The 27,438-nt window shown below is 43.2% G+C and overlaps 1 protein-coding gene across 3 annotated transcripts; it reads right to left on the bottom strand.

Moving 5' to 3' along the window:
* Positions 10,319–27,310, bottom strand: SMIM19 (small integral membrane protein 19). 3 transcript variants are annotated; one of them, NM_001190224.1, is given in 5 exon segments: positions 10,319–11,473; positions 16,582–16,706; positions 20,094–20,231; positions 26,741–26,880; positions 27,085–27,280. In NM_001190224.1, coding segments are annotated over 3 exon segments (324 nt in total). In that variant the 5' UTR covers positions 20,228–20,231; positions 26,741–26,880; positions 27,085–27,280; the 3' UTR covers positions 10,319–11,408.

The raw sequence follows: 27,438 nt of genomic DNA, 5'->3' as shown, positions 1-27,438 counted from the left end.
AAAAAAATATCAAAGAGTGTTATGACAGAGTGGCAAAGAAAGAAACTTTTTCTAACATAAACTGGAGTTATTTTGACTTTATGCAGCAATTTATGTAAACCTGCCTGTCACTGGAAAAGGCCTTGTCTTCTTTTGTTTTCAAAGTCATAACTTAAATGACAAACAAATATGTTAAGTGGCTTTTGTGAACTGGCTACAATCTTTGCGTGCCCAGACTTGTCTGTACAAAGTGTACAAAACAGACGTGTGTTTATAAACTATGGGGTAATCAAATGAATACAAAGGAAAAAAAAAAAAAAGAATCCTCTCTATTTGAGTGTTTTGAGTGTTTGGGAGTGATGCTTAAAAATACTACCAGGAAAACTTGCTGCTATTTGCTTGAGTTTTCTTTGATCTCAAAGGGACCTGAATAAGGCTGATAAACTCAGCATGCTAATTTATTCCCCAGCAATCATATCTGCGTTATTTTCTACTGGAAGCAATCCTTGAACCTCTAAACCGTTCTGTTTCTATTATGAGAATCATAGAAGCACAGAGGGACAAGGATCTCAAGAGATAACATCATTCTGTTTTTGTTTTGTTTTGTTTTTACAGCTGCACCTGCTACATTTGAAGGTTCCCAGGCTAGGGGTCACCTCGGAACCACAGATGCAGGCCTATGCCACAGCCACGGCAACACCAAATTCAAAAGCTTTGGCAATGTCGGATCCTTACCCCACTAAGCAAGGCCGGAAATCAAACCCACATCCTCACAGACACCAGGTTGGGTTCTTAACCTGCTGAGCCACAATGGGAACTTCTGTTTTTAACTTCTTAGGAAAAAGACAATCCAGAGCCTTTTGATTGGCCCCAAATCCCAAGTTATTATAGAGTTCAAAAGGAGAGAGACTGTTTGGACCATGAAGTGACTTCTCTCCATTCAGAATTGTTTCAGACTAAATTTACTCTCAAACAGCTTGAAAAAGCAAACATCAAGCTTCAGTCAAAGCTGTCAGCTGGTAGAACAGTAAGTGTATCTGTCATATGTTGGTTAATACATTCAGCTCAAATTTCTCCACAACTATAATTAAGGACTAACATTTCTAAAAATTTTATAACCCTTTTGAAACATACTTGATTTAATAGGGTCTTTTTTTTTACAAGTATTAAGTTAGCATAGCTATGAGTTGTTATTAATTCCATTTCACCATGGCAACAGGCCACAGGCTCTTAAGACCTCTAAGAAGTAGCCAAAAACCACCCAGAACTTTAAGTAGAGTTAGAATGCAACTAAAAAAGCAAATTTTGAGTAAGGAACCACTTTTCCAGCTGCTTTGATTCATCTGTAATTTGTAGATAAATGAAAATCTGTCCCTGGAACTGGTGTTTCTAAAACCCAGTCTCTAGTCCTTGCAGAAAACGTTATGGGTCTTGAAGATGAAAAGAAAAAACTAACTCTGGTGATCAAAAGTCTCAAGGAAGAAAGGGAGCAAACTCCTTTCCTAAAAGATTTGCTGAGAAAAGCCTTAACAGCTCAAAACAGGTGCCTCAAGTTTGTCTGCAATTAGCCAGGCCAGTGTCCCCTCTGATGTTCTGCAATGTTGACATATTTCCTCAGTCTTTGTTGGTTTCCAATCAACAATGCTTTGGGAGTTCCGTTGTGGCTCAGCAGATTATGAACCCGACCAATATCCATGAGAATGCAGGTTTGATCCCTGGCCTCGCCCAGTGGGTTAAGAATCCGTATTGCCATGAGCTGTGGTGTAGTCACAGATTCAGCTCAGATCTGGTGTTGCTGTGGCTATGGTGTAGGCTGGCAGCTATAGCTCCGATTAGACCCCTAGCCTGGCAACCTCCATATGCCGTGGGTGTGGCCCTAAAAAGCAAAAAAAAAAAAAAAAAAAAAGAAAGGAATTAGAAATTATGGAAGATGAGACTTAAATATTTTCAAAATGTGATGCTCTGGTAATTGCTAAATCTGAGTATAACAACAACAAAGAAGTTAACTTGTGAAAACAATCACTTCACCATGACTACTCTCAAAAAAATGGAATCAGTCCATTCAAGATTCTGTGAAACCAACCAGCAAATTTGGCCCTTCTCAGTCCCAGTCCATCTTCCTGCCCTTTGGAATTCAAATAGCTTTGCATTTGCTGGCCTTTATTACTAGTTGTAAGTTTAAGAAATTGCAGGAGTTCCCGTCGTGGCGCAGTGGTTAACGAATCTGACTAGGAACCATGAGGTTGCAGGTTCGATCCCTGGCCTTGCTCAGTGGGTCAAGGTTCTGGCGTTGCCGTGAGCTGTGGTGTAGGTCGAAGACACGGCTCGGATCCCGCGTTGCTGTGGTTCTGGCGTAGGCTGGCAGCTACAGCTCCGATTAGACCCCTAGCCTGGGAACCTCCATATGCCGCAGGAACGGCCCAAGAAATGGCAAAAAGACCAAAAAAAAAAAAGAAGAGAAATTGCAGACTGGGGTTCTCTTGTAGCTCAGCGAGTTAAGGATCCAGTGTTGTCACCACTGTGGCATGGGTTGCTGCTGTGGTGTGTGTCTGACTCCTGGCCTGGAACTTCTGCATGCTTGCAGGTATGCCCAAAAAGAAAAAAAAAAAAATTGCAAACCAATTCAAATATGGCATAGCAAAACTAATTTGGAAAGGTAAAGGTGTAGCAATACACACAAGAAAGGTTAACATTTTTGGATTGTTTGTTTTTGTTGATTTTCCATGTAATCATTTTTGTTGGTATGATGAACTGAGATTTCATTACCATTTTTTTGAAGAATAATTATATATATGTTTAAAATTGTTACACCTTCAAAATATATAGTGTACTGTGCTCTGGAATATTTGGGGAAAGTAAATCCATCCTCCTTTTTTTCTTTGGCTTTTCGGAGGGTATTAATATGATATAGCTCATGACAAGGACTGAGGTCTCCTGCCACCAGCATGTAGGAAGCAGTCCTCCAGCCTTCAGCTGAAGGCAGCCCCACCTGACTGCAACCTCACGACAGACCCTGATATTCCATTAGAATGGATAAGCAATGGGATCCTATTGTACAGCACAGGGAGCTATAACCAATCACTTGTGATAAATCGTATGAGAAAATAGTATGAGAAAAAGAATGTATATATGTACGACTGGGTTACTTGGCTGCACAGCAGAAATCGACACGACACTGTAAATCAACTAGACTTGAATAAAAAAATTAAAAATAAAAGACAGACCCCAAGCCACGCAGCTCTGAAATTCTTCTACCGTGAGAAAATAAATGTTGGTTGTTTTAAGCCACTAAAAAAATAAATAAAATAAAATATGATATGTTGTTGGGGTTTAACCACTTTCACCAAGTATACTGGACATCCATCAAGAGCTGCAAGAATGGTAGAAAACCTGTTACTCTGTTGCACTGGTGGAAGAAAAAGGAAAACTAGGAGTTCTTGCTGTGGTGCACTAAGTTAAGAACCTAACTGCAGCAGCTTGGGTGGCTGCAGAGGTGCCAGTTTGACCCCCCAGCCCAGCCCAGTGGGTTAAAGGATCCAGCATTGCTGCAGCTGGGGCTCAAATTCAGTCCCTGGCTGAGAACTTCCATATGCTGCACGTGGCCATAAAATTAAAAAAAAAAAATTGAAAACAGTTTCATTCCATAGGCGTGGCTGCTTTCTGGACTATGATGACACTGGATTCAACCTTATTTAATTAAGTGAATATAAGGTTTTTCTTCATCCACTGTAGTGAATAAAGAAAAAACCTGACAACCAATGAGAGGTTTGTCAGAAATTGCCTTTTTATATACCTGCCTTCATACCTCTCCTTGTTGCCCCTGGAGACATATCTTCCATTTAATCCAAGCGTTTTCAGTTGTGCCAAAGTTCAGGATCAGAAGAATCAGTCCCATCATTCATTTTTAAGGTGGTAACCAAAGGCTCATCTATCTTCACACCTCACAGAGATGAAGCAGCGTTGATTGTGCCCTGTTCTAACAAATACAAAACTGTAGAATTGTTCTCTTTATTTGGGAGTTCCTGCAATGACTAGTGCATTTACTCATTTTGCTAGGGAAGAAGTGACATTCTGACTGCTAGTGTTGGAACTAAGATGATAGAGAGGGCAGAATTGGACTTTGGCAGCTAAATGAATAGGTGGCATTTAGTTAATTGCTTACATGAGATGGTTTCAGAGGCCGTAGGAGCTCTCTCATTGCCAAAAATTAAACTTCTGGGTAATGCCAGAAAACTACATATCATTCCAAATGAAGGCTCTTGTTTGTTAAAATGCAGGCCAAATACCCTATAAGAAGTAACACTTTGTTATCAGTCATTGATACTTTTGTCGAGCATGTTTTAGATTCTTTCTGGAAAGTAGATTTTGATAGCAAACAGAAGGATATTGGATACTATGGAAAGAAGTAAAGAAGAAAGAAGCACAATATTGTCCAAGTTATCTTCAGAAACACTGCCTCTTTTTCAATTTTGCCAATGATTGGTATGATACAAAAAAATAGAATCTGGTTGACTAAGAAATTGATTTACAAATACTTTTTCCATAACTTAAAAAATTTCAAGATTATAGAAAAGTTATATAGTACGAAAACTTCTATATACTCTTTACCCCATGTGAGTAAAACCCCCTACTTGCTCTTTCATTGTCTTTCCCCAGCTGGTCACTCATTATGCCTAGAATTTGCTTAGATTTGAGTTTCCATCTGCCATCATTGTTCTTTTTTTCCAAAGAACTTCCTTTAGTATTTTCTTTTCTCTTTATTTCTTTCTTTCTCTCCTTTCTTCTTTCTTTCTTTCTTTCTTTCTTTCTTTCTTTCTTTCTTTCTTTCTTTCTTTCTTTCTTTTCTTTCTTTCTTTCTTTCTCTCTCTTTTTTGGTCACACCCATGGCATATGGATGTTCCTGGGCCAAGGATCAAATCTAAGTCAGAGCTGCAACCTACGCTACAACTTCAGTAGTGCCAGGTCCTTAACCCACTGTGCCAGTCCAGGGATTGAACCAGAGCCTCCACAGACAAGCCTGATCATTAACCCACTGTGCCACAGTGGAAGTCCTCTAGTGTTTTTGGTACATTGGATATACCGCTGATAAAGCCTTTCAATTATCATTTACCTGAAAGTATTTCATTTATCTAAACATATTTGTAATAGCTACTTTAAGATCCTTGCTGCTAATTCGACATCTGGATCATCTTGGAGTCAGTTTATAGTGACTATTTTTTCTCTTGACTGTGGACCATTTTTGTCCCATTTCTTGACTGTGGATTTCATTTTCCTGTTCTTCTTATAATTTTTGAGTATATGTTGGACATTGTGGATAATATGGTGTAGAAGTCCTAGATTCTGTTATCTTTCTCTGAAAAGTGTTGGTTTTTTATCCTAGCAGGCAATTAATTGAGGAGGACTTAAATTGTATCTCCAATGGCAGGCAACAGTTGAAAACTCTGCTTAGTTGTTTTAGCTTTTGAGTTGTTTTCATTTTCTTTTTTTTTTCTGCCAAGTTCCTTAGAGTCTATCATATAGATTTGTAATTCGGGATCAGTCAAGGACTTGGCAGAATTTATATGTAGAATTTGGGATTCCCCCTTCTTGGGTTCACTTCTTTCTGTGATGTTCCTCCTCACGTTTCAGGCTAGAATGTCTGAATTCTGTCCTGTTCCTCAAGCCAATCTCAGTATAGCTTTTGCTTGAATTCTAGCTATTCTCAATGCTGGACTAAGAAATACTTTCAGGCTAAAAAACCCATGTAATCACAAATCTCTACCAACATTGTTCCTTCTTTCAAGGGTCATCTTCTTCCTGGTTTGTCTGTTTATGCATTCCTTCAAATAGTTGTTTTTAGCATTTGTCCTGAACTCATTCTCTGTAAGAGAATGAGTTTACACAATTATTCTTCCATTACCGAGGCAGAGCTACAAACACTTTTTTTAAATATAAAAAATAGGAGTTCCCATGTGGTGCAGTGGTTAGCAAATTCGACTAGGAACCATGAGGTTGCAGGTTCAGTCCCTGGCCTTGCTCAGTGGGTTAAGGATCCGGCATTGCCATGAGCTGTGGTGTAGGTTGCAGATGTGGCTCGGATCACACTTTGCTGTGGCTGTGGCCAGCGGCTACAGCTCTGATTCGACCCCTAGCCTGGGAACCTCCATATGCCATGGGAGTGGCCCTAAAAAAGGCAAAAAGACCCCAAAAAAATTATATATATGTAAAATAAACATCAATTTTAGGCATTTTTGCCAGTAAATTAATTAATCAACAACTATCAACCAAGCATTTACTTTGGGCTAGTTGCTGTTTTAATACTGGGTGCTAAAAAGCATTTCAGATGTAAGATTTATATTTGCTTATAGTCAACTTGAATGGGCCTTGTTTTTTAAACCTCAAAATGAAATGTTATTCAGAGACACTTCTAGTCCCTTCCCCCAAAATGAATATAATAAATATACATTTGCTTATGTCATAAATACACTTATGTAGTACATTTTTTTTTTCAGATTTCTGAGGCCAAAGGTACTTACAGTTGAGTTTAACAACATCAACACTGACTGCAGCTGAAAATCCCCAACTTTCTTCAGCTAGGTTGAAATTTGTCAAAATAATTTTTCATAGAAATCCCAAGAATGGAACCATTCTTTCATAACCATGAGATGTCTGTAGTTTCTTGATTTGGAAAAGAAGAAAGAAACTTTGAAACTGGAAACACCAAAAATAAGAGAAGTGGAGTTCCTGTCATGGCTTAGCAGTAACAAAGCTGACTAGTATCCATGAGGATGCAGGTTCCATCCCTGGCCTTGCTCAGTGGGTTAGGGATCCAGCATTGCCATGAGCTGTGGTGTAGGTTGCAGACATGGCTGAGATCTGGTGTTGCTGTGGCATAGGCCGGGCAGCTGCAGCTCTGATTTCATCCCTAGCCAGGGAAATTCCATATGCTATGAGTGAGGCCCTATAAAGACTAAATAAGTAAGTAAATAAATAAAAGAGGTGAACAGCACAGTGGTCTTTCAGTATTAAATTCAGGGTTGAAAGGCTACCTACCTAACTCCAGAGTCATTGGTCTCCCTATGACTTACCATCTTCCTTCCTAGAGGATGGAATATCTCTTTCTTTTTTTTTTTTTTTTTTTTTTTGCCTTTTCTAGGGCCACTCCCGAGGCATATGGAGGTTCTCAGGTAGGGGTCGAATTGGAGCTGTAGCTGCCAGCCTACACCACAGCCACAGCAAAGTGGATCTGAGCCACATCTGCGACCTACACCACAGCTCACGGCAACGCCGGATCCTTAACCCACTGAGCAAGGCCAGAGATTGAACCCGCACCTCATGGTTCCTAGTCAGATCCGTTAACCACTGCGCCATGACAGGAACTCTGAGGATGGAATATTTCATATCAGCATAAAAAGCCTTTGTACTCTACCTAAATAAAACAAAGGTAGAGAATACATCAGCACAGAATTCAGTGCTAAGACCACTCATTTATTGGGGGGTGAGAGGCCCAGGGCAGAAGAAAGACCCCCTGCTGCTGGAAGTTTCCATGTAGAGCTCACTTCCTTAGTTCTTGGTTTCCTTCCTTATCTCCACTCTTAAATCCTTGTTTAAGACCTATCTTGCCAATGCAGATGGGTAAGAGGTAGAAAAGGAACAAAAAGCCAGGTGGGAAATTCTTGCATTATAGTTTTGTGTGAGTTTGGCTCTGGCTTTATTAGGGAGTTAAGTGAGAGACAGATGAAGGCTAACCTCCAGTCCCTCTTCGGTTTTGCATATTTGCATACAGGTTGGAGATAAGCCAAGTGTCCTTTTTTATAACGGCTGCATCTGTGGCATATGGAAGTTCCCGGGCTAGGGGTCAAATCAGAGCTGCACCTTCTGGCCTACACCACAGCCACGGCAACACCAGATCCTAGCACATCTGTGACTTATATCGCAGGTAATGGAACGCCAGATCCTTAACCACTGAGCATGGCTAGGGATCAAACCCGTATCCTCTTGGATACTAGTTGGATTCATTACCACCGAGCCACAATGGGAACTCCAACTTTTATTACCATTTTATCATTTATTATTTTATTTATTTATTTATTTTATCATTTATTATCATTTTATTGAGTACCATTTTTACTCAATTCCTATGTGTATTTCCAACATTACAGCAATTAAAAAAATTTTTTTATTGATGATTTTAATTTTTTTCCATTATAGCTGGTTTACAGTGTTCTGTCAATTTTCTACTGTACAGCAAGGTGACCCAGTCACACAAACATATACACATTCTTTTTTCTCACATTATCATGCTCCATCATAGTGATTCTATATAGTTCCCAGTGCTACACAGCAAGGTCTCATTGCTTATCCACTCCAAAGGCAATAGTTTGCATCTATTAATCCCAAATTCCCAGTCCATCCCACTCCTACAGCAATTTTACAATAAACTCTGCATTTCATTTTCTGATGAATCCCATCAAGAACTCCACCTGGAACAGTGTAAGGTCAAGAGCAATCACCTGTGCCTCTCGGAGCAGCAGGCTTGGCCCCAGCTGAGCGCCCGGGAGGCTGCCCCCACAGTGCTTACCACCAGCATCATAGGAAGAAATGAGGAAAAGGAGAACACAAGTGTCAGTGGCCAGTTTATTAGTCATGTCGTTTTGCTTCCAAAGAAAACAGTTCCATGGAACCTCTTGGGGGCCTGGGGGGCAGAAGCAAGATAAGCAGCTGGTGTCGCTTTGAAGTGTGGCTGCAGGGCATCCCTGCTCTCCCAGCTCAGCTGTTGAAGCAAAGGGGAAACTTCAAAGGTGGACTCGCTGTGGATCCCGCTGGTGGGGGGTGTGAATACCATCAGTGGGCTTTAGAAAAAAAAAAAAAAAGAGGAGGAATCTTCATCTCTCACTTGCCAGGGTTGGATGCCCAGCACGCCATCTACTGTGTTTTATCATGACAGTCTCTGTCTAGTGGATGCAAATAAAAAACCATTGAAGCCAATTTTGTTGTGATTTATATTTATTTATGTCGATTTTTTGGGGGGTCTTTTTTTGGTCCTTTTTTAGGGCCACACCCGTGGCATATGGAGGTTCCCAGGCTAGACGTCTAATCGGAGCTGTTGCTGCCAGCCTACACCACAGCCACAGCAAAGCCAGATCCGAGCCACGTATGCGACCTACACCACAGGTCCTGCAACCTCATGCTTCCTAGTTGGATTGTTTCCGCTGTGCCACGACGGGAACTCCAGTGTCAACTGTTTCTAACAAATCATCTGATGGCCGGTTTTCATCATTTGGACTGATAGTGCCACATGTCAGTGATGGCAGGTAGACCTCTCTGGCCCCGTTACACAGCGGTTCCCTAAGAGCAAAGCAAAGTTTAAGAAGATGTCCCCTTGCTGCTCCCCTACCCCGAGACCACATTTATAACACTACAATCCTTCAGTCTGTTTTTTCATTCTGTGTGTAGGTGGTGTGTTCAAACTCATCTGGAAGTTAAGAAAGAATTACTCCATTTGGCCAATAATTCACCTTGTACAATATGTATTTTTTTTTTTTTTTTTTTGGTCTCTTGAGGTTTTTTGGTCATGCCCACGGCACGTGGAAGTTCCTGGGCCAGGGATCCAACCCATGCCACAGCAGACCCCAGGCCACAGCAGTGACAATACCAGATCCTCAACCTACTGTACCAGAAGAGAATTCCTATATTTTTGAAAGATAAATTCTAAAAGTAAATGCAATTTTCCTGAAATGATTTTATTTGGTCTAAACCTTTTCATTTAAAATTTATATCTTGGAGTTCCCTGGTGGCCTAGTGTTAAGCATTGGGTGTTGTCACTGCTGTGACATGGGTCACTGCTGTGGTTTTTTTTTTTTTTTTTTCCTTTCTCTTTTTAGGGCCACCCCTTCAGCATATGGAAGTTCCCAGGCTAGGGGCTGAATTGGAGCTGCAGCTGCCGGCCTATGCCACAAGCCATGGCAACACCAGATCTGAGCCGCAAATGCAACCTATGCCACAGCTTGTAGCAACCCTGGATACTCAACCCACAGAGAGAGGCCAGAGATGGAACCTGCATTCTCACGGATACTAGTCTGGTTCATAACCTACTGAGTCACAACAGGAACTCCTAATTCTTAATATTAAGCATAGTTTTGATTAAAAAACAAATTCTTTTTTTTCTTGGTCACCCTGCAGCATATGGAGTTACCAGGCCAGGGATCAGATCTGAGCCACAGTTGCGAATTAAGCTGCAGCTGTGGCACGCTGGATCTGGTCTGGGGATCGAACCCATATCCCAGCACTCTTAAGCCACTACTGATCCTGTTGAACTACAGCGGGAACGCCCCAAAATGAATTCTTGGACAGTTACATGGACAGGTAAACTTTCCTGCCACCATTTCCAACCAGCTTTTATTTAGAGAAATATGAAAAATCAGGCAAAAACATTTCATTGTACAGTACCAAAGGATATAAGACAGGACAGTTCAGGGAAGCTTGTTATGCTGAAAAAGCATCAGAAATCAGACAGTCATATTAAATGATGGTCTCATGACTAAAAAGCAAGTTGCTATGGCCAATCAGAGGTGCCCATGTCTTCAGCAGCATGGACCCAACATGGGCGAGAGAAGACTTTTCTGGTGGAAGAAAGTCCTGGGAATACTATGTAGGGGAACAAATTCCAGTCTCAGAAAGCTTCCATGATTATGGGTGGGTGTGCTTCATGAATTTGCCATGTAGAAAAGCCAGTTCACTGTGCAAATTATGAAGGAGCAAAGATGAATTCAACTAGATAGAGGGGTAACAACAGCCATCAGAACACACATTAATTAGTCTGATATCCATTCTACATTTATCCCAGAACTCAATTTAAGAGGAAGTTATTCCAGTAACGTGATTTTTCTTTTTATTATTTTTTAGTTTAGTTTAGTTTTTTTTTTTTTTTTTGACTGCATCCACGGCATGTGGAAGTTCCCGGGCCAGGGATTGAACCTTTGCCCCAGCAGTGACCTGAGCTGCTGCAGTGATAACACTGGATCCTTAACTCACTGGGCCATATGGGAACTCCAAGATTTTTATTTTTTAATTTGGCAAAAAAAGTTCAAATCGAGGTGGCCTCAGCTCTAGACTCTGGCTTCCAAGGATGTGTTTTTATTTCTGATTGTATCCTGAAGAAACGAAACGTCTCCCATGGTGAAATCACCATCGATCCTCGTTAGGTATAGGCAGAATCTCTGCATTCAGGTCTTTTGAGGCCTTTTAAATTTATGTAACAAATGATTTGGAGATGCAATTTAAGAAAGCGAAACAAAATACACAAAAAGAAAACTAGGAAAAAGTCACAAGTATGATGATTTTTTTGGAGACAATTTTTTTTTTTAAAAAAAAAGGCATTGATGATTTAGTAGAATGAGGAGACCATACGCTTGAACAATGATCACTTCTGTTGCTCATTTTCTGAGATTTCATTCCAGTGACAGCTGTACACTGTCAGCTTGGTTCTGTGGCTGCTGATAATCATACTTTCTTGCTATTAAAAAACAAACAGAACAACAACAACAAAAAAAAAAAAAGAAAAAAGGAGATACAATTAATAAAATAACAAAATGATTACTACCTCACATCATTCAATCAGTCAAATCAGGATTCTCAGTAAAGAATTACACAATTTTTTTCATTAGAGGAAATTTATTACATTTTATGGTACTCTAATCTCTCAGCACTGCTGATATCCAATTTCAGATGTTTATTTTTTTATTTTTATTTTATTTTTTTGTCTTTTTGCTATTTCTTGGGCCGCTCCCATGGCATGTGGAAGTTCCCAGGCTAGGGGTCTAATCGGAGCTGTAGTCTCCGGCCTACGCCAGAGCCACAGCAACGCGGGATTCGAGCCGCATCTGCAACCTACACCACAGCTCACGGCAATGCCGGATTGTTAACCCACTGAGCAAGGGCAGGGACCGAACCCGCAACCTCATGGTTCCTAGTCGGATTCGTTAACCACTGCGCCACGACGGGAACGCCCTCAGATGTTTATTATTATTGTTTTGTACATCAGGATTATTCAGAGCATGAAAATATAGGGTGAACACTACTCAAATGAACATTTTGTAATTTTCTTCTTTTTAAAAAATTTATTAGAGTTGATTTACAATGTGTCAATTTCTGCTGTACAGCTCTCTCTCTCTCTCTTTTTTTTTTTTTTTTTTTTGGTCTTTTTGTCTTTTTAGGGCAGCACTTGCGGCATATGGACGTTCCCAGGCTAGGGGTCCAATCGGAGCTATAACCACTGGCCTACGCCACAGCCACAGCAACATGGGATCTGAGCCTCGTCTGTGACCTACACCACATCTCATGGCAATGCCGGATCCTTAACCCACTGAGCAAGGCCAGGGATTGAACATGCGTCCTCATGGATGCTAGTTGGGTTTGCTAACTGCTGAGCCACGATGGGAACTCTTATACAGCTTTGAAAAAAAAAAGTTTTTAATTAAAGTATAGTTGATTTGCAATGCTGATTTTCTTCTTTTCTCATACTTCCATCTCAAGATAAGTTACTAATGCTTTTGTCCACATCATAAGTAATTTGACTATATTTTAACTTATAAGCGGAAGAGACTTATTGAATGTTGTTAATATGAACTAGAAGAAAAAGCAGATATGCAATCCGGTATTCTTTTTGTGCTTCTGAGAAATGGTTATTGAAGGTCTTAACTTGAAACTAGAGAGAGTGCAGGGCTGAAATCTTCATGAATGTCATTCATTGTACCTTTAAAACTTTCAGTCTCTAACCCCATCAAAAAGTGGGCAGAAGATCTAAACAGACAATTCTCCAAAGAAGACGTATGGATGGCAAAAAAACACATGAAAGATGTTCAACATCACTAATATTAGAGAAATGCAAATCAAAACTACTATGAGGTACCACCTTACACCAGCCGTAATGGCCATCATCAAAATGTCTACAAACAATAAATGCTGGAGAGGGTGTGGAGAAAAGGAACCCTATTACACTGTTGGTGGGATTGTAAATTGGTGCAATAACTGTGGAAAACAGTATGGAGATTCCTCAGAAAACTAAAAATAATTACCATTTGATCCAGCAATCCCACTTCAGAGAAAACCATGATTCGAAAAGACACATGTACTCCAATGTTCACTGCAGCACTCTATACAATAGTCAAGACATGGAAACAACCTAAATGTCCATTGACAGAGGAGTGAAAAATGAACATGTGGTACATATATACAATGAAATACTACTCAGCCATAAAAAGGGAAGAAATAATGGCATTTGCAGCAACATGGATGGACCTAGACATGATCATGCCAAGTGAGTCAGACAGTGAGACACCAACATCATATGAGGGATCTAAAAATAGGATATGATAAACTTCTATGAAGAAGAGACACTGACTCATAGACTTTGAAAAACTTACGGTTTCCAAAGGAGACCAGTTGGGGGGTGAGGGGGGATGGGCTGGGGGTTTAGGATGGAAATGCTATAAAATTGGGTTGTGATGATCATTGTACAACTGTAAGTGTAATAAAATTCACTGAGCTAAAAGAATAAAAATTTAAGTCTCTACATTAAGTTTTTACCAGCCAATGAAGAGATACTTTTTGTTTATACACTCAGGGTGGATCCAGATTTTTGTGGCCTAAAGTGTATACAATTTTGGGAGTCCTCTTTCAAGAAAAGAATTGTGTTTGCTATTTCCTCTTGAACCTCCAGGCTAAATCAGGACTCGATTTGTCACCAACAGTAAGAATGACCAATGTGATGGGATTCTTTCAATGGGCAAATACTCACTACTTCTAAGAATAATGGCTTCCAAAGATGTCCACGTCTTCATCCCCCTAATCTGTGACTATGACACCTTATGGGGCAAAAGGGACTTCAAAAAACAGAAAAACTAACACACCCTTAAACACAGAAATTCTGACATATTTTATGCCATTCCCATCAACCAAAAAAAGAACCATACACTGAATTCATGATGGTATAGCCTATACTATTGAACATATTTTTTGAGAGGAGCTAACTTCTTTGACAAGGCATCAAGAAAAACCTAATCCTTTACTATAATTTTCCATATAGATCTTCTGGCTTCCTGCTTTTTTTTTTTTAATACTTAAATCAAGTTTTCCTTAAGGATTTTTTGGTGTGGTAAAATATAAAAGCACAAAAGTTGCCAATTTGACTATTTTTAACTGGACTGTTCAGGGGCGTTAACTACATTCACATTAAATTGATGCTGAAAAATCTTTAGAGGTTCTACTTCTATTAAAAATATATAAAAATATACATAAATACCTATATATAAATATAATACATATTAATATATAATATATGAACAATATATATTAACATATTATATTAATATATAGATAGATATATTTGTGTATGTACATGAGTTCCCACTGTGGTGCAGTGAGTTAAGGACCTCACATTGGTCGCAGCTGCAACTTGGATTAGATCCTTGGCCAGGGAACTTCTGTATGCATGCCATGGGTGTGGCCAAAAAAGAAAAACTATGCATATATGTTTTTTCTACTTTGTAGCCTGAAATTCCATTCCACTTGAGAGATACACTAGTAATATTCCTGCTGATCATTCTTTCTTGCTTCTTCTTCTTCTTCTTTTTTTTTTTTTTTTTTGCCTTTTTGCCTTTTCTAGGGCTGCTTCTGCAGCATATGGAGGTTCCCAGGGTAGGGGTCTAATCAGAGCTGTTGCTGCTGGCCTACACCAGAGCCACAGCAACGCAGGATCCGAGCTGTGTCTGTGACCTACACCACAGCTCACGGCAATGCCGGATCCTTAACCCACTCACTGAGCAAGGGCAGGGATCGAACCTGCAACCTCATGGTTCCTAGTCGGATTCGTTAACCACTGTGCCATGACGGGAACTCCTTTCTTGCTTCTTTTTATGCACATGCACATACACATTTAAGTTTTTACCACAGACATCTTTCTTTTAAAAATGTCCAGTCTTTTTTCCATGAGTCCCCGAGTGTTCTCATTAAGGTAATGAATGTTAATAATCTGAGGTGTACCTTCCCAAGCCTTCCCCCATAACTGCATAACTCTATAGCACATTTTTATTGCACATAGATAGGGATGTTCTGGTCATTTGATTTGAAAGGAGTGGCATCCTAGCATATATATGATTACATCTTGCTATTTCTCCCTTAATGATACACTGTAGAAACCACACCTCATTTTTTTTTCCTTTTAGGGCCACACCCGTGGCATATGGAAGTTCCTATGCTAGAGGTCAAAGTGGAGCTACCGCTGCCAGCCTGTATCACAGCCACAGCAATGCAGGATCCGAGCCACATCTGTGATGTACACCGAGCTCACAGCAACACTGGATCCTTAACTCACCGAGCGGGGCCAGGGATTGAACCTTCGTCCTGATGGATACTAGTCAGGTTTGTCCTGCTGAGCCATGATGGGAACTCCCACACCTCATTTTTTTAAGTGGTGGTATCAAAGGCTGTGGCTTAGATGTATAATTCATTCTGGCTCCCCACCCTTTAACCTTTGCTTCTTCTCCACCACCCACACATCACAGTGTTCGGTACTATAGTACACACTAATCCCAGGCCATGACCTCTGGCCTTGCACACTGAGGCCACCTTCCTGGAAGCTGCTCCTATAATGCTTTGGAGTAACAATTTAATTTTAACGGAAGTGACTACAAACTCCATAACACACAATCATTGAATTGTAACAGAAGTGACCGCAAATCCCACAAACACACACTTCAAACCCAGCTGAAAGTGACTTCAACATCCCCTCAGCCAGATCCCCAAAATGCTCTCAGCCACCTCAGTGCCACTATGCACAAGGGAAGCGCAAAAGATGGAAACTGGAAGAAGACCAGATTGCAGTCTCATCGGTTGTTAAAATACCTAATTTTTGTAAAATTTACAAAAATATTGACCACATGAACACATTGCTAGAGCTCATCTTGGGGCCCTGGAAGGACCCAGCCTGAGTGAAGGGTCCCAAAACACTAACTTCATGCAACCTGGGTTTGCTGATACTATGTTGAGCATCTGGAAAAGGCACTATGTTTTCATTTTGGCTATTTTTTTCCTTTTAATTAAAACATTTCTTGTATTGAGGTCTAGTTGATTTACAATGTTGTGTTAGCTTCAGCTGCACAGTAAAATGATTCAGTTATATGTACACGCTCTTTTCATATTCTTTTCCACTATGGTTTATTATGAGATATTGAATATATTGAATATTCCCCATGCCATTATCAGCTGTTTCTGATAACCTCTGCCAACACGATTCAATTCCAAATGTCTATTTTTTTTCTTTAAAAATTTTTATTCTTTTTATGGACACACCTGTGGCATATAGAAATTCCCAGGTCACGGGGCAAATGAGAGCTGCAGCTAAGGCCTACTATGCCATAGCCACAGCAACACCAGATCCAAGACGCATCTGCGACCTACGCCGCGGGTTGCGGATCCTTAACCCACTGAGTGAGGCCAAGGGTTGAACCTGCATCCTTACAGAGACAATGTGGGGTCTTTAACCTGCTGAGCCCCAACAGGAACTCCCCAAAAGTCTTATCTTAAATATGCTTACGTATGTAGTTAAGCACAGAGTATACTTACAAATGGAATACATTTCCAGTTGCTGTCTTAGACGAATTTTACTTATTGTGTCATAAAAGTTGGGCTCTGACAAAGTTTCTGCTGTAGGCGGCACACTGAATATCCTCATAATTTTTCTTTTATTCCTAAAACACAAAAGTAATGCAGAAGAGATTTACAGCCATATCTATAGGACAATAACATTCTTGTGATCATAGTAATCTGAAGTGGTATTAAAAGGATGGGAGTTCCCGTCGTGGCGCAGTGGTTAACGAATCCGACTAGGAACCATGAGGTTGCGGGTTCGGTCCCTGCCCTTGCTCAGTGGGTTAAAGATCTGGTGTTGCCGTGAGCTGTGGTGTAGGTTGCAGATGCGGCTCAGATCCCGTGTTTCTGTGGCTCTGGAGTGGGCCGGTGGCTACAGCTCCGATTCGACCCCTAGCCTGGGAACCTCCATATGCCGCAGGAGCAGCCCAAGAAATAGCAAAAAGACAAAAAAATAAAAAATAAAAAATAAAAAATAAATAAATAAAAGAATGTAGGTGGCAATGAGTCCATCTTCTAGTTTGTTCCTCTGAGATGCCTCCTTGGCTCAAGGGTTCTTTCACTAAAAATATGAAGCAGTACGTGCACAGCCACAGGGTTAGAAGAAGGAAAGGAAGGAGCAGAACACACCCACTTCATACAACAAAGTGACAGCCACGCCTCGATCCCTGCAAAGGAGTCATATTGTCTGGAAAAATGCACAAACAAAATAAGATGATTTTTTTCTCTCCCTCTCATGTCATGCAAATAAAGCCAAATTACTGGGTTAGAGAAGAAAAGGAATGTGAACAGATTTTAATTTTAGAAAACAATGAATAAACATATTTCTTTCTTTTCTTTTTTTTGCTTTTTAGGGCTACACCCATGGCATATGGAAGTTCCCAGGCTATGGGTCAAATCAGAGCTATAGCTGCTGGCCTATGCCACAGCCACAGCAACACCAGATCCCTGACCCACTGAGCGAGGCCAGGGATCAAACCTGCATCCTCATGGATACCAGCTGGATTTCTTTCTGCTGTGTACAATGGGAACTTTCAAATATATTTCTTTTTAAATTTTTTGTAAGATTTTTATTTTTTCTATGATAGTTGATTTACAATGTTCTGTCAATTTCTGCTGTACAGCAAAGTGACCCGGTCTCACACACACACATTCTTTTTCTCACATTATCTTCCATCATGTCCCATCACAAGTGGCTAGATATAGTTCCCTGTGCTATACAGCAGGATCTCATAGCTTATTCACTTCAAATGCAATAGTTTGCATCTACTAACCCCAAACTCCTAGTCTATCCCACTCCTTCCCCCCAAATGTATTTCTTTCTTTTTTTTTTTTTTTTGTCTTTTGTCTTTTTGTTGTTGTTGTTGTTGCTATCTCTTGGGCCGCTACCACGGCATATGGACGTTCCCAGGCTAGGGGTCGAATCAGAGCTGTAGCCACCGGCCTACGCCAGAGCCACAGCAACGCGGGATCTGAGCCGCATCTGCAACCTACACCACAGCTCACGGCAACGCCGGATCCTTAACCCACTGAGCAAGGGCAGGGACCGAACCCGCGACCTCATGGTTCCTAGTCGGATTCGTTAACCACTGCGCCGCGACGGGAACTCCCCCAAATGTATTTCTTAAATAGAGTAGCATGGCCTTAGTGGGGCCATCTAGTTAAAATTAATTAATGTATCTCTGCTTTTATTTTAAAAATTTTTTTAGAAAGTATAGTTGATTTATAATACTGTGGGTCAATTTCTGCTGTACAGCAAAGTTACTCAGTTATACACATATAGCCAAGGAGACTGGATATAGTTCCCTGTGGTATACAACAGGACTTCGTGGTCCATCCATTCTATTTCTTTTTTTTTTTTCTTTTTTGGCTGCCCCACGGCATATGGAATTTCTGGGCCAGGGATCAGATCCAAGCTGCAGTTGTGACCCAGGCTGCAGCTGTGGCAACAGTGGACCCTTTAACCCACTGTGCCGGGCCAGGGATTGAACCTGCATGCTGGCGCTGCAAAGATACTGCCGATCCCATTGTGCCACAGGGAGCTCTCCTGTCTCTCCATTCTAAATATAATAGTTTACATCTACTAACCCCAAACTCAGTCCATCCCACTCCCTCTGCCCTCCCCCTTGGCAACCACAAGTCTGTTCTCTATGTCCGTGAGTCTGTTTCTGTTCTGGGGTGGGGAGGAGGCAGTGGCTATTTTTAGGAGAACATTGTTACCTGCCAGTGTCCCTTCGCCCCATGATTTCTAGAGGCTTCTCTCACCCACCCCCAGAGAGTACAGGCGTTCAGTGGGCCAGCTGTTCAGGGGTCATGAAGGCTAGCCTGAGTGTCTGATGGCAAGTGTGGGCTCTGAGCTGTTCCCCAGGCCAAGCATCAATTACTCTTGGATGACTAATTATTCTGAACTATCTAATGCCTTTGACCTTGGAAGAGGACGCCATGAAGCACGTGGCTAAGAGCAGAAGCAACTCCGTCCAACAATTACAGTTTTTCCTCTTCAAAGCACCCCCGCCTCCCTGCCCCGACCTTTTCCACTGTACTTAAAGGAAAGGAGCCAGGGAGTGCAGAAAAGAACAGTTAAGTTGTGCTAGAGCAGCTGGAATTGCAGCAGGAAATATTTACTGAGGGTTCACTCTCTGTGGCCCATCAGGGACACAAAGGTTAAATGAAAGTCCTTGTTCTCGGGGGACTGAGTTTTCATGGGATGGCCAGACATGTAATCGGACCACACTAAAATTATTTAATAAGTGCTACGACATAGTCACGCCCAAGAAACAGAAGGGGCTGCTTGAAACATGCAAAGACAGAATGGCTGAACACATAGGCATTAGAGTTTCTGCATTTCAGGGATGTGGGCCAAGATATGTGCTCATCCAAGGGTGGCAGTAAACCCAGGCTGCGTGATAAAATGAGCTCTATTAGAAATGATAGAATGGGGGTACAGAGCAGCTGGTCCGGGTGCTGGGAGCAGCACTAAAAGCCCCTCTCTTAGAGCAACTGGCTTTTTCAAAGCCAAATCCTGGTGACCAGTATCTGAGGGCAGACCCAAATGGATAGAGCTTTCAGATCCGGAACAAAAATGCTATGAAAATATTTTTGGCAGTTAATTTAGATAAAACAAACCAACCAATCTGCAAATCTTTGAGACGCCCAGTTTCTTCCTTTCTTTCCCTCTCCCTGCCTTCCTTCCTCCCTTTCTTTTTGGGGGGGCTTTTTAGGGCTGCACCCATGGCACATGGAGGTTCCCAGGCTACGGGTCAAATCAGAGCTGCAGCTGCTGGCTTACACCACAGCCACAGCAACACAGGCTCTGAGCCCTGTCTGTGACATATACTATAGCTTATGGCAACGCCAGATCCTTAACCCACTGAGTAAGGCCAGGGATTGAACCCACGTCCTCATGGATCCTAGTTGGGTTCGTTACCACTGAGTCATGACGAGAACTCCCCAGCTTCTTATCTATCCTGAGATGTTAAAGCATTTACCTCTTGGCATACATGAAGAGCCCAAAGCTGACAAGGATCACAACCAGGTAAACGTTGGTGGCTTCATTCCAGGCCTCGTGAACACTGTAATCCATGGAACCATCGTCACCCATTACTCCGTAACCTGCAGGCATGGGGCTGTAAGGCAGCAAAGATGGCAGGGCTTCTTTCAGTTAGTGATGGTTTGATGTCTGGACAAGGGCTGGTGAACATGGAACCTGCTGGTCAGCTCTAGTCACTGCCTGTTTCTTTTTCTTTTTTTTTTTTTTTTGGTCCTTTTGCTATTTCTTTGGGCCGCTCCCGCGGCATATGGAGGTTCCCAGGCTAGGGGTCTAATTGGAGCTGTAGCCACCGGCCTACACCAGAGCCACAGCAACGCGGGATCCGAGCCGCATCTGCAACCTACACCACAGCTCACGGCAACGCCGGATCGTTAACCCACTGAGCAAGGGCAGGGACCGAACCCGCAACCTCATGGTTCCTAGTCGGATTCGTTAACCACTGCGCCACAACGGGAACTCCGTCACTGCCTGTTTCTGAATGGCCCAGGAGCCAAGAAGGTTTTTACATTTCTAAATGGATACATTTTCTTTTCTTCTTTTCCTTTTATGGCTGCTTTTTCTGCTGCAACTGTGGCATATGGAGGTTCCCAGACCAGGGGCTGAATCAGAACTGCAGCTGTGACCTACACCACAGACACAGAAACATTGGATCCGAGCCAGATCTGCAGACTACCTTGCAGCTAGAGGCAATGGTGGATGCTTAACCCACTGAGTGAGGCCAGGGATCAAACCTGTATCCTCATGGATACTAGTTGGGTCCTTAACCTGCCAAGCCACATTTTATCTTGTTTTGCTTGTTTTTTTGTTTTTGATCGCATCCAAGGGATGGAAGTTCCTGGGCCAGAGACTGAACCCAAACCACAGCAGTGACCTGTTGAGCCACCTTGGAACTCCTAAATGGATACATTTTAAACAGTAATAAGTAGTAGGGAATATCTTACATTTTTGCCTCATAGTCCTCAAAGCCTAAAATATTGACAATCTGGCCTGTGAAGAAAAAAATTGGCCAACCTTGGTCCAAATCACTAAGACAAGTTACACGTTTCCCCTTTTTTTCAACTTTGAAGCATCATAGCTCCTACATAAAAGTTAAAAGTCAGGGAGTTCCCATCGTGGATCAGCAGATATAACCTGACTAGTATCCATGAGGATGTAGGTTTGATCCCTGGCCCTACTCAGTGGATTAAGGATGCAGCATTGCCATGAGCTGTGGTGTAGGTCAACGACTTGGCTCAGATCTGGCAATATGGTGGCTATGGCATAGGCCAGCAGCTATAGCTCTGACTCAACCCCTCGCCTAGGAACTTCCATATGCCAAGGGTGTGGCCCCTAAAAAGCCCCCCCCAAAAAGTTAAAAGTCGATATTAAAAAAAATCATATTTCTAAAAGGATATGAGTTGAAATGTCAATGCACAGTTTCCAAACTGTAATCATCACTCAGATGAAAGCAACTGAATATTTAGAACACAGGCCCAGGAGTTCTCACTTTGGCTCAGCAGTAATGCACCCAACTAGCATCCATGAGTATGTGGGTTCGATCCCTGGCCTCATTCAGTGGGTTAAGGATCCAGCATAGCCGTGAGCTGTGGGGTAGGTTGTAGATGCGGGTCGGATCTGGTGTTGCTGTGGTATAGGCTGGCAGTTGCAGCGCCGATTCAGCCCCTAGCCTGGGAACTTCCATATGCTGTGGGTGCGGCCCTTAAAAGAAAAATACAAACAACAACAACAACAACAAACCCCCCAAATACAGGCCCAAACAACTGCTGCGATGCTTGGAGAACAGGACAGTGCTGGACCCAGGATAGTAGCCTAGGTGAGATGCAACAGTCATGACCAGGCTCTTCCATAGACCCCAATGCATCTGGAAAACCAAAACTGTCTGGAGCTTTATCTAGCTTGGGCCTCCTGGCCAAATGTAGTTGAAAGAAACTATGGGATAAAAAGTTACTTTTTGCTATTTACACAGCTGGGACTTCTATTCAAGGAAATGCCTTCTTTGGACATTCCCACAGAAAATAAGAGCCAGTAACAGCCAGGATATCAAATAGCAAGGGAAAGAGCTACAGTTTCTTACTTTGCAGTTGGGAAGTTAATTGAATTTTTCCTTAAAGAGAAAGTTCCTCCCCTGTGTTAAATCTAAACTAGCTAGGTCTAAGTAAAGTGACATAATCTGTGAAAGAAACTCAGAGTGTTGTTTCAGACATTTTATCAAAAGGAGAAAAACTGGAGTTCCCATTGTGGCTCAGTGGTTAATGAATCTGACTAGGAACCATGTGGTTTCGTGTTCGATCCCTGCCCTTGCTGAGTGGGTTAAGGATCCGGCGTTGCCGTGAGCTGTGGTGTAGGTTGCAGACTTGGCTTGGATCCCGAATTGCTGTGGCTGTGGTGTAGGCCGGTGGCTACAGCTCCAATTTGACCTCCATATGCTGCAGGAGCGGCCCTAGAAGAAGGCAAAAAGACAAAAAAAAAAAAAAAAAAGAAAAAAAGAAAAACTGGACAAATGATAGGCATTATAGTTTCTAATAAGACAGTCATTTTCTAATACCAAGAAAATGAGTAGCTGGAATGTCCAAGAAATTGTTTTGCAATTTTTTTTTCTAGACATCCTACAACAATAAAGGCATTGCAGAAATTCCTCCACTGAAATATCTTGCAATCTGTCCTGTGAGCCTCCAAAATGTTCTTTAATGTAGATTTGCCTCAGTTAAGTTAATAAGTGTATATTAAGTGCAGATTCTGTTTTTTTCTTAACAGTTTGCCTCTGCATAAAATGAATGAAACAGACTGTATTCATTTACAATAAAGTGAGTATCATGAATGGTCATTTAATTTAAATTCTAGACACTGAGGGCAAGAGTAATTTCCCTGAAACATCTATTGGTGTCTGATGAATACAAATATTGGTCTTATAAAAATTAGCCAGAGAATAATAAAAAGGGAACTTATTTTAAATGATCAAAATTAATAGATGCAAGATCTAAATATAATGTAATTATTAAACCATACCCAATTTCTAGGTATTAAAGACTGGTTATGGGATTTTTTTTTTAATTCAAGTATAGTTGCTTTACAATGCGTCAATTTCTGCTACAGCAAAGTCACTCAGTCATATATATATACATACATTCATTTTTTTTTTTTTTTTTTTTTTTTGGTCTTTTTAGGGCTGCAGCTGTGGCACATGGAGGTTCCCACCAGGCTAAGGGTCATATTGGAGCTGTAGCCGCCAGCCTACACCACAGCCACAGCAAGGCCAGATCTGAGCTGGGTCTCGGACCTACACCACAGCTCACAGCAATGTTGGATCCCTAACCCACCGAGTGAGGCCAGGGATGGAACCTGCATCCTCATGGTTACTAGTCATCCTGCTGAGTCACGATGGGAACTCCCCCTTTATACACACACACACACACACACACACACACACACACACACACACACACAGACATACTTTTTCTTTCTCATATTATCTTCCATCTTGTTCTATCCCAAGAGGATTTGTTTTCTTTTTTAAGAGATTGGAAGGCACGGGGCGGGGCGGGGAGGGGGGTGGGATTTGGCATTATTCGCAATTTCAATTCTTATTCCTTAAAACTGAACTCTAAAGTTTCAGAGTTTCTCTGAATGTAACATTAGGATTTGTAGTAAGTAATCATTCTACTTTAGAAATGGAAACTTCTGGAACATCAGAGACTACAAGTGTCTTCATAATTTATGGAAACTGAGATTTTGGTGTCTTTGATGATTTTCCCCCAGATTTTCATTGGTGCCAATATAAAATAACAACTGTGTTTTTGGCAATAAGAGATGATGTGAGGTGTCTGGTTTGAGATGCTGAAGGAGGATCTTACATCACAACAATGATGTGAGAGTGGCAGGCCTTGGGATTGGGAATTATGAACAAATTGGAGAAGGAAACAGGTAGCATTGAGGTAGGAGACAGCTGCACCCCGGGCTGAGTGGCTATGGCCCGTCTCTTGATGACACTGCAAGACAAGACACCTACAGGAGCATCAGGACCTGGCCAAGAGAGAGACCAAGTGACCACAATTTCATCCCCGCCAACTCTGGTTGAGAGGGACTTTCCAGCCCCATACCTACACAAAGAAGGCCCTCAATCTAGGGAGGGGGCCTAAGGAGAGATGGTCTCCAGCCCACAATATATCCTGCCAACCTCCCAGAAACCTTCATGCTGGAATCCATCTTGGCTAAAAGATGTGCATAAGTCAGACCAAATATGGGCCCAAACAAGACAGTTGGCTAGAGACAACCCCTGACCCCTGACCAGCCAGAGTACTCTTCCTGCCCCCTCCCAATAAAACCAATCTGAGTCACCTTAATTGTGAGCAGCTCATTCTGCAAGCTTGCCCGTGTGTTCTTTCACACATACTCTGCTTTTAATAAACTCTACACCTGCTTCACAATCTTGGTCTCTTTGCGGAATTCCTTTCCCAAGGAAGGCAAGGACCAGGTCCTCTCACTGCTGAACTCAGCATGGCCACTGGCACATTTTGCAGGTGCCTTCTTATCTGACACACTATGAAAATGCTTCCTACCTATTTTCTAACCCTGACAGCATCTGAGCCTGGTTAATTTTTTGCTTCGATTTTCACAAAGTTCTGGCCACATGCCACTCAATAAAGTGTGTATTCCTACAGAACTTGTCTTCCTCCTGCTACAAATACACCAGTCTTGATATTTAGAAAAGGATTCTGAAATACTGCTGACCAAGAATGGTGAAATTTTAATGTGAATTATACAACTTGATTGGTATGCAACGCCACTCCTGCTCCAAAGTTCCGGGACACTCACTTGAGTTATTTTTAGTAGTATAGCTGTGAAAGATTTGCACTGAGGGTAGGCCTTTCCTGCCCTCCATCATGACCAATGGCAGCACTCTGTAAGGCTGTCAGGAATAAGCAATGGTCTTGTTCAAAGTTATAATCCAGATCATGGCTCCCATGTGGCCTGACCTATGACTGGTCCCCTTCCACCTTGCCACCGTCTAACCAAGGACACATACACACACCTGCTGAGTGGTCTGCAGACCATGAGTGCCTTTGTCTGGAGTCTAAGGCAAAATGCCTAAGGGCATCACTCTGGTTCATTCCTGGCAAGTTAACTAATGTTTCAGCAAGATCACCATGTGCTTAGGATTGTCATTCAGGGCTTTCCGGAGAAAATTGAACTTTTTTGGACATACCTTTCCTGTAAAGTCATCCTTGAACTCTTTCAGTAAGGAGATACTAGGATGCTGAACGTAAGTATCCAGAGATAAAGTTGACAAGTATGACAACTAGGGCTTGATTTCATTTGACAAACTTTTAGGTAGAGAACAAGAACTCTTCTTGGGCTCAAGTGACTGTTTCATAAGGTTTTTTTTTTTTTTTTTTTTTTGTCTTTTTGCTATTTCTTGGGCCGACTCCCGCGGCATATGGAGGTTCCCAGGCTAGGGGTGGAATCGGAGCTGTAGCCACCGGCCTACACCAGAGCCACAGCAACGCGGGATCCGAGCCGCGTCTGCGACCTACACCACAGCTCACGGCAACGCCGGATCGTTAACCCACTGAGCAAGGGCAGGGACCGAACCCGCAACCTCATGGTTCCTAGTCGGATTCGCTAACCACTGCGCCACGACGGGAACTCCGTATCATAAGTTTTAAAACAGTTTCCTGATTTGCAGTTCCTGATACCATGTCTATTTAGGTGGTTCAATTTTGAGGATCACTTGTCAGCAATTAGCTCTCAAAGCTTTCCTATCTTGAAACAAATTCAGATAAGAATCACTTATAGAGCTCCAAGAGTGTCTTTCAACACAGCCCAACTCCTAAGTGTGATTTTCTTGCAGTCCTCTGAATCCCTAAAGGTTTGAGTTCCTCAAACGGAAATGTATAAGCTCACAGGGCTTCCACTAAGACGAAGGAAATTAACATTTGAGGGCGCCTGTGCTGGCAGCGCCCGCATTCTCTGAATTTTCACAACCCGCCTGCTGGGAGGCACTAAAGTTCCATTTGGCCGAAGACCGGGGATGGTGGTGGTGGTTTTGCAACTTGCCCAAAGCCGTCGAGGCCAGGGTATGGAGGGAAGTGTAGTCACATACCTAACCCCCAAACGTGAACGCTTCAGGCCCCACCCAGACCCGTGACACCCCCAGGTCCTGGAAAGAAGTGTGGTGAAGCAGGCACCTCGAAATCCATCCCCCACCCCCGTGTAAGCGGCCAGGGCAGGAGCGGCCTGGGCGCCGGCGCCCGCAGGCTGCACGGTGCGATCCTAAAGCGCGTCCGCTAAACCCAGCGGTCCCCAGCCAGCCCCGGCCTCGCGCTGGGGAGACCGCGACTTCCACCTCTCCATCCGCGTTTCCGGAACTCGGAGCCTCCCTACTCCCTCCCGCCTGAGAGGCTCAAGCGGGGCGCAGCGGCTGAGAGGCCCGGACGCCGGCGGGCAGTGGGCCGGGCACCGGGCTGGGGGCGCCTGCCCCTCCCCGTCTCCCCCTCCCCCACAAGCCGGGGCGGGGCGCACGGCGGGGGCGGGGCCGGACGGGGGCGGGGCCGGGCGGCCGCAGGCGCGGGGCGCGGGTCCACTCACGCTGCTCGCTCCGCAGGCGGCGCGAGGCTGGGCTGCTCTGCTCGGGGCTCCTTCCCCCGCAGTTGCGGCCGGACGCGCGGAGCCGGTTACCGAACGGACCCGGACGACCTCTGCTTCGTCATTTCCTGCCGGCCCGTTGGCTTCCGGATGGAACAAGGAGCCAGGTCTTTCCCCCCCGCCCCCCTCTCAGGGTTTGAACCGGAGAAGCGCAGCGACGGCCCCGGTGCCGCCTCCGGGCGCGTGAGTGGAGCCCGGTTCCCTTCCCTCCCCCGTGGCGCGGCGCCGGCCCCGCCCCCGGCCCCTCCCCGCCTCCCGGACCCGTAGCTACCCCGGCCTGCTGCTACCTCGGGGCTCCAGGGCGGTGGGTCTGGCCGCCGGCTGGAGGTCCACGTGGGTCCGGCCGCGGCGCGTCCGAGCGGGCCGGGAGAGGGGCCGGGTCCTCCGGGAGCGCAAGCAGCTTCCCGTCCCGCCTCGGCGCTCCTGGGCGCCGCTACCCGCGCGGGAGAACGAGTGTGCCTTGGCCCACGGTCGAGATTTAGCTGGAAACGCAAAGATTTTCTCTTTTCGTAATGAGGGCAGAGGGTTACTTTTAGTATTTACTTAGGAAAGCACGTGCTCTCCACACTTTTGCTGCACTTTTCTTGTCATAATAAATGATGCGTGCTGAGAGTATTGAAGTGTTTTAAAAACTGGATGTG

The sequence above is a fragment of the Sus scrofa genome, chromosome 17, assembly GCF_000003025.6.
Source record: "Sus scrofa isolate TJ Tabasco breed Duroc chromosome 17, Sscrofa11.1, whole genome shotgun sequence".
Classification (NCBI taxonomy): Eukaryota; Metazoa; Chordata; class Mammalia; order Artiodactyla; family Suidae; genus Sus; species Sus scrofa.
This window is presented reverse-complemented; position numbering and strand designations above follow the sequence as displayed.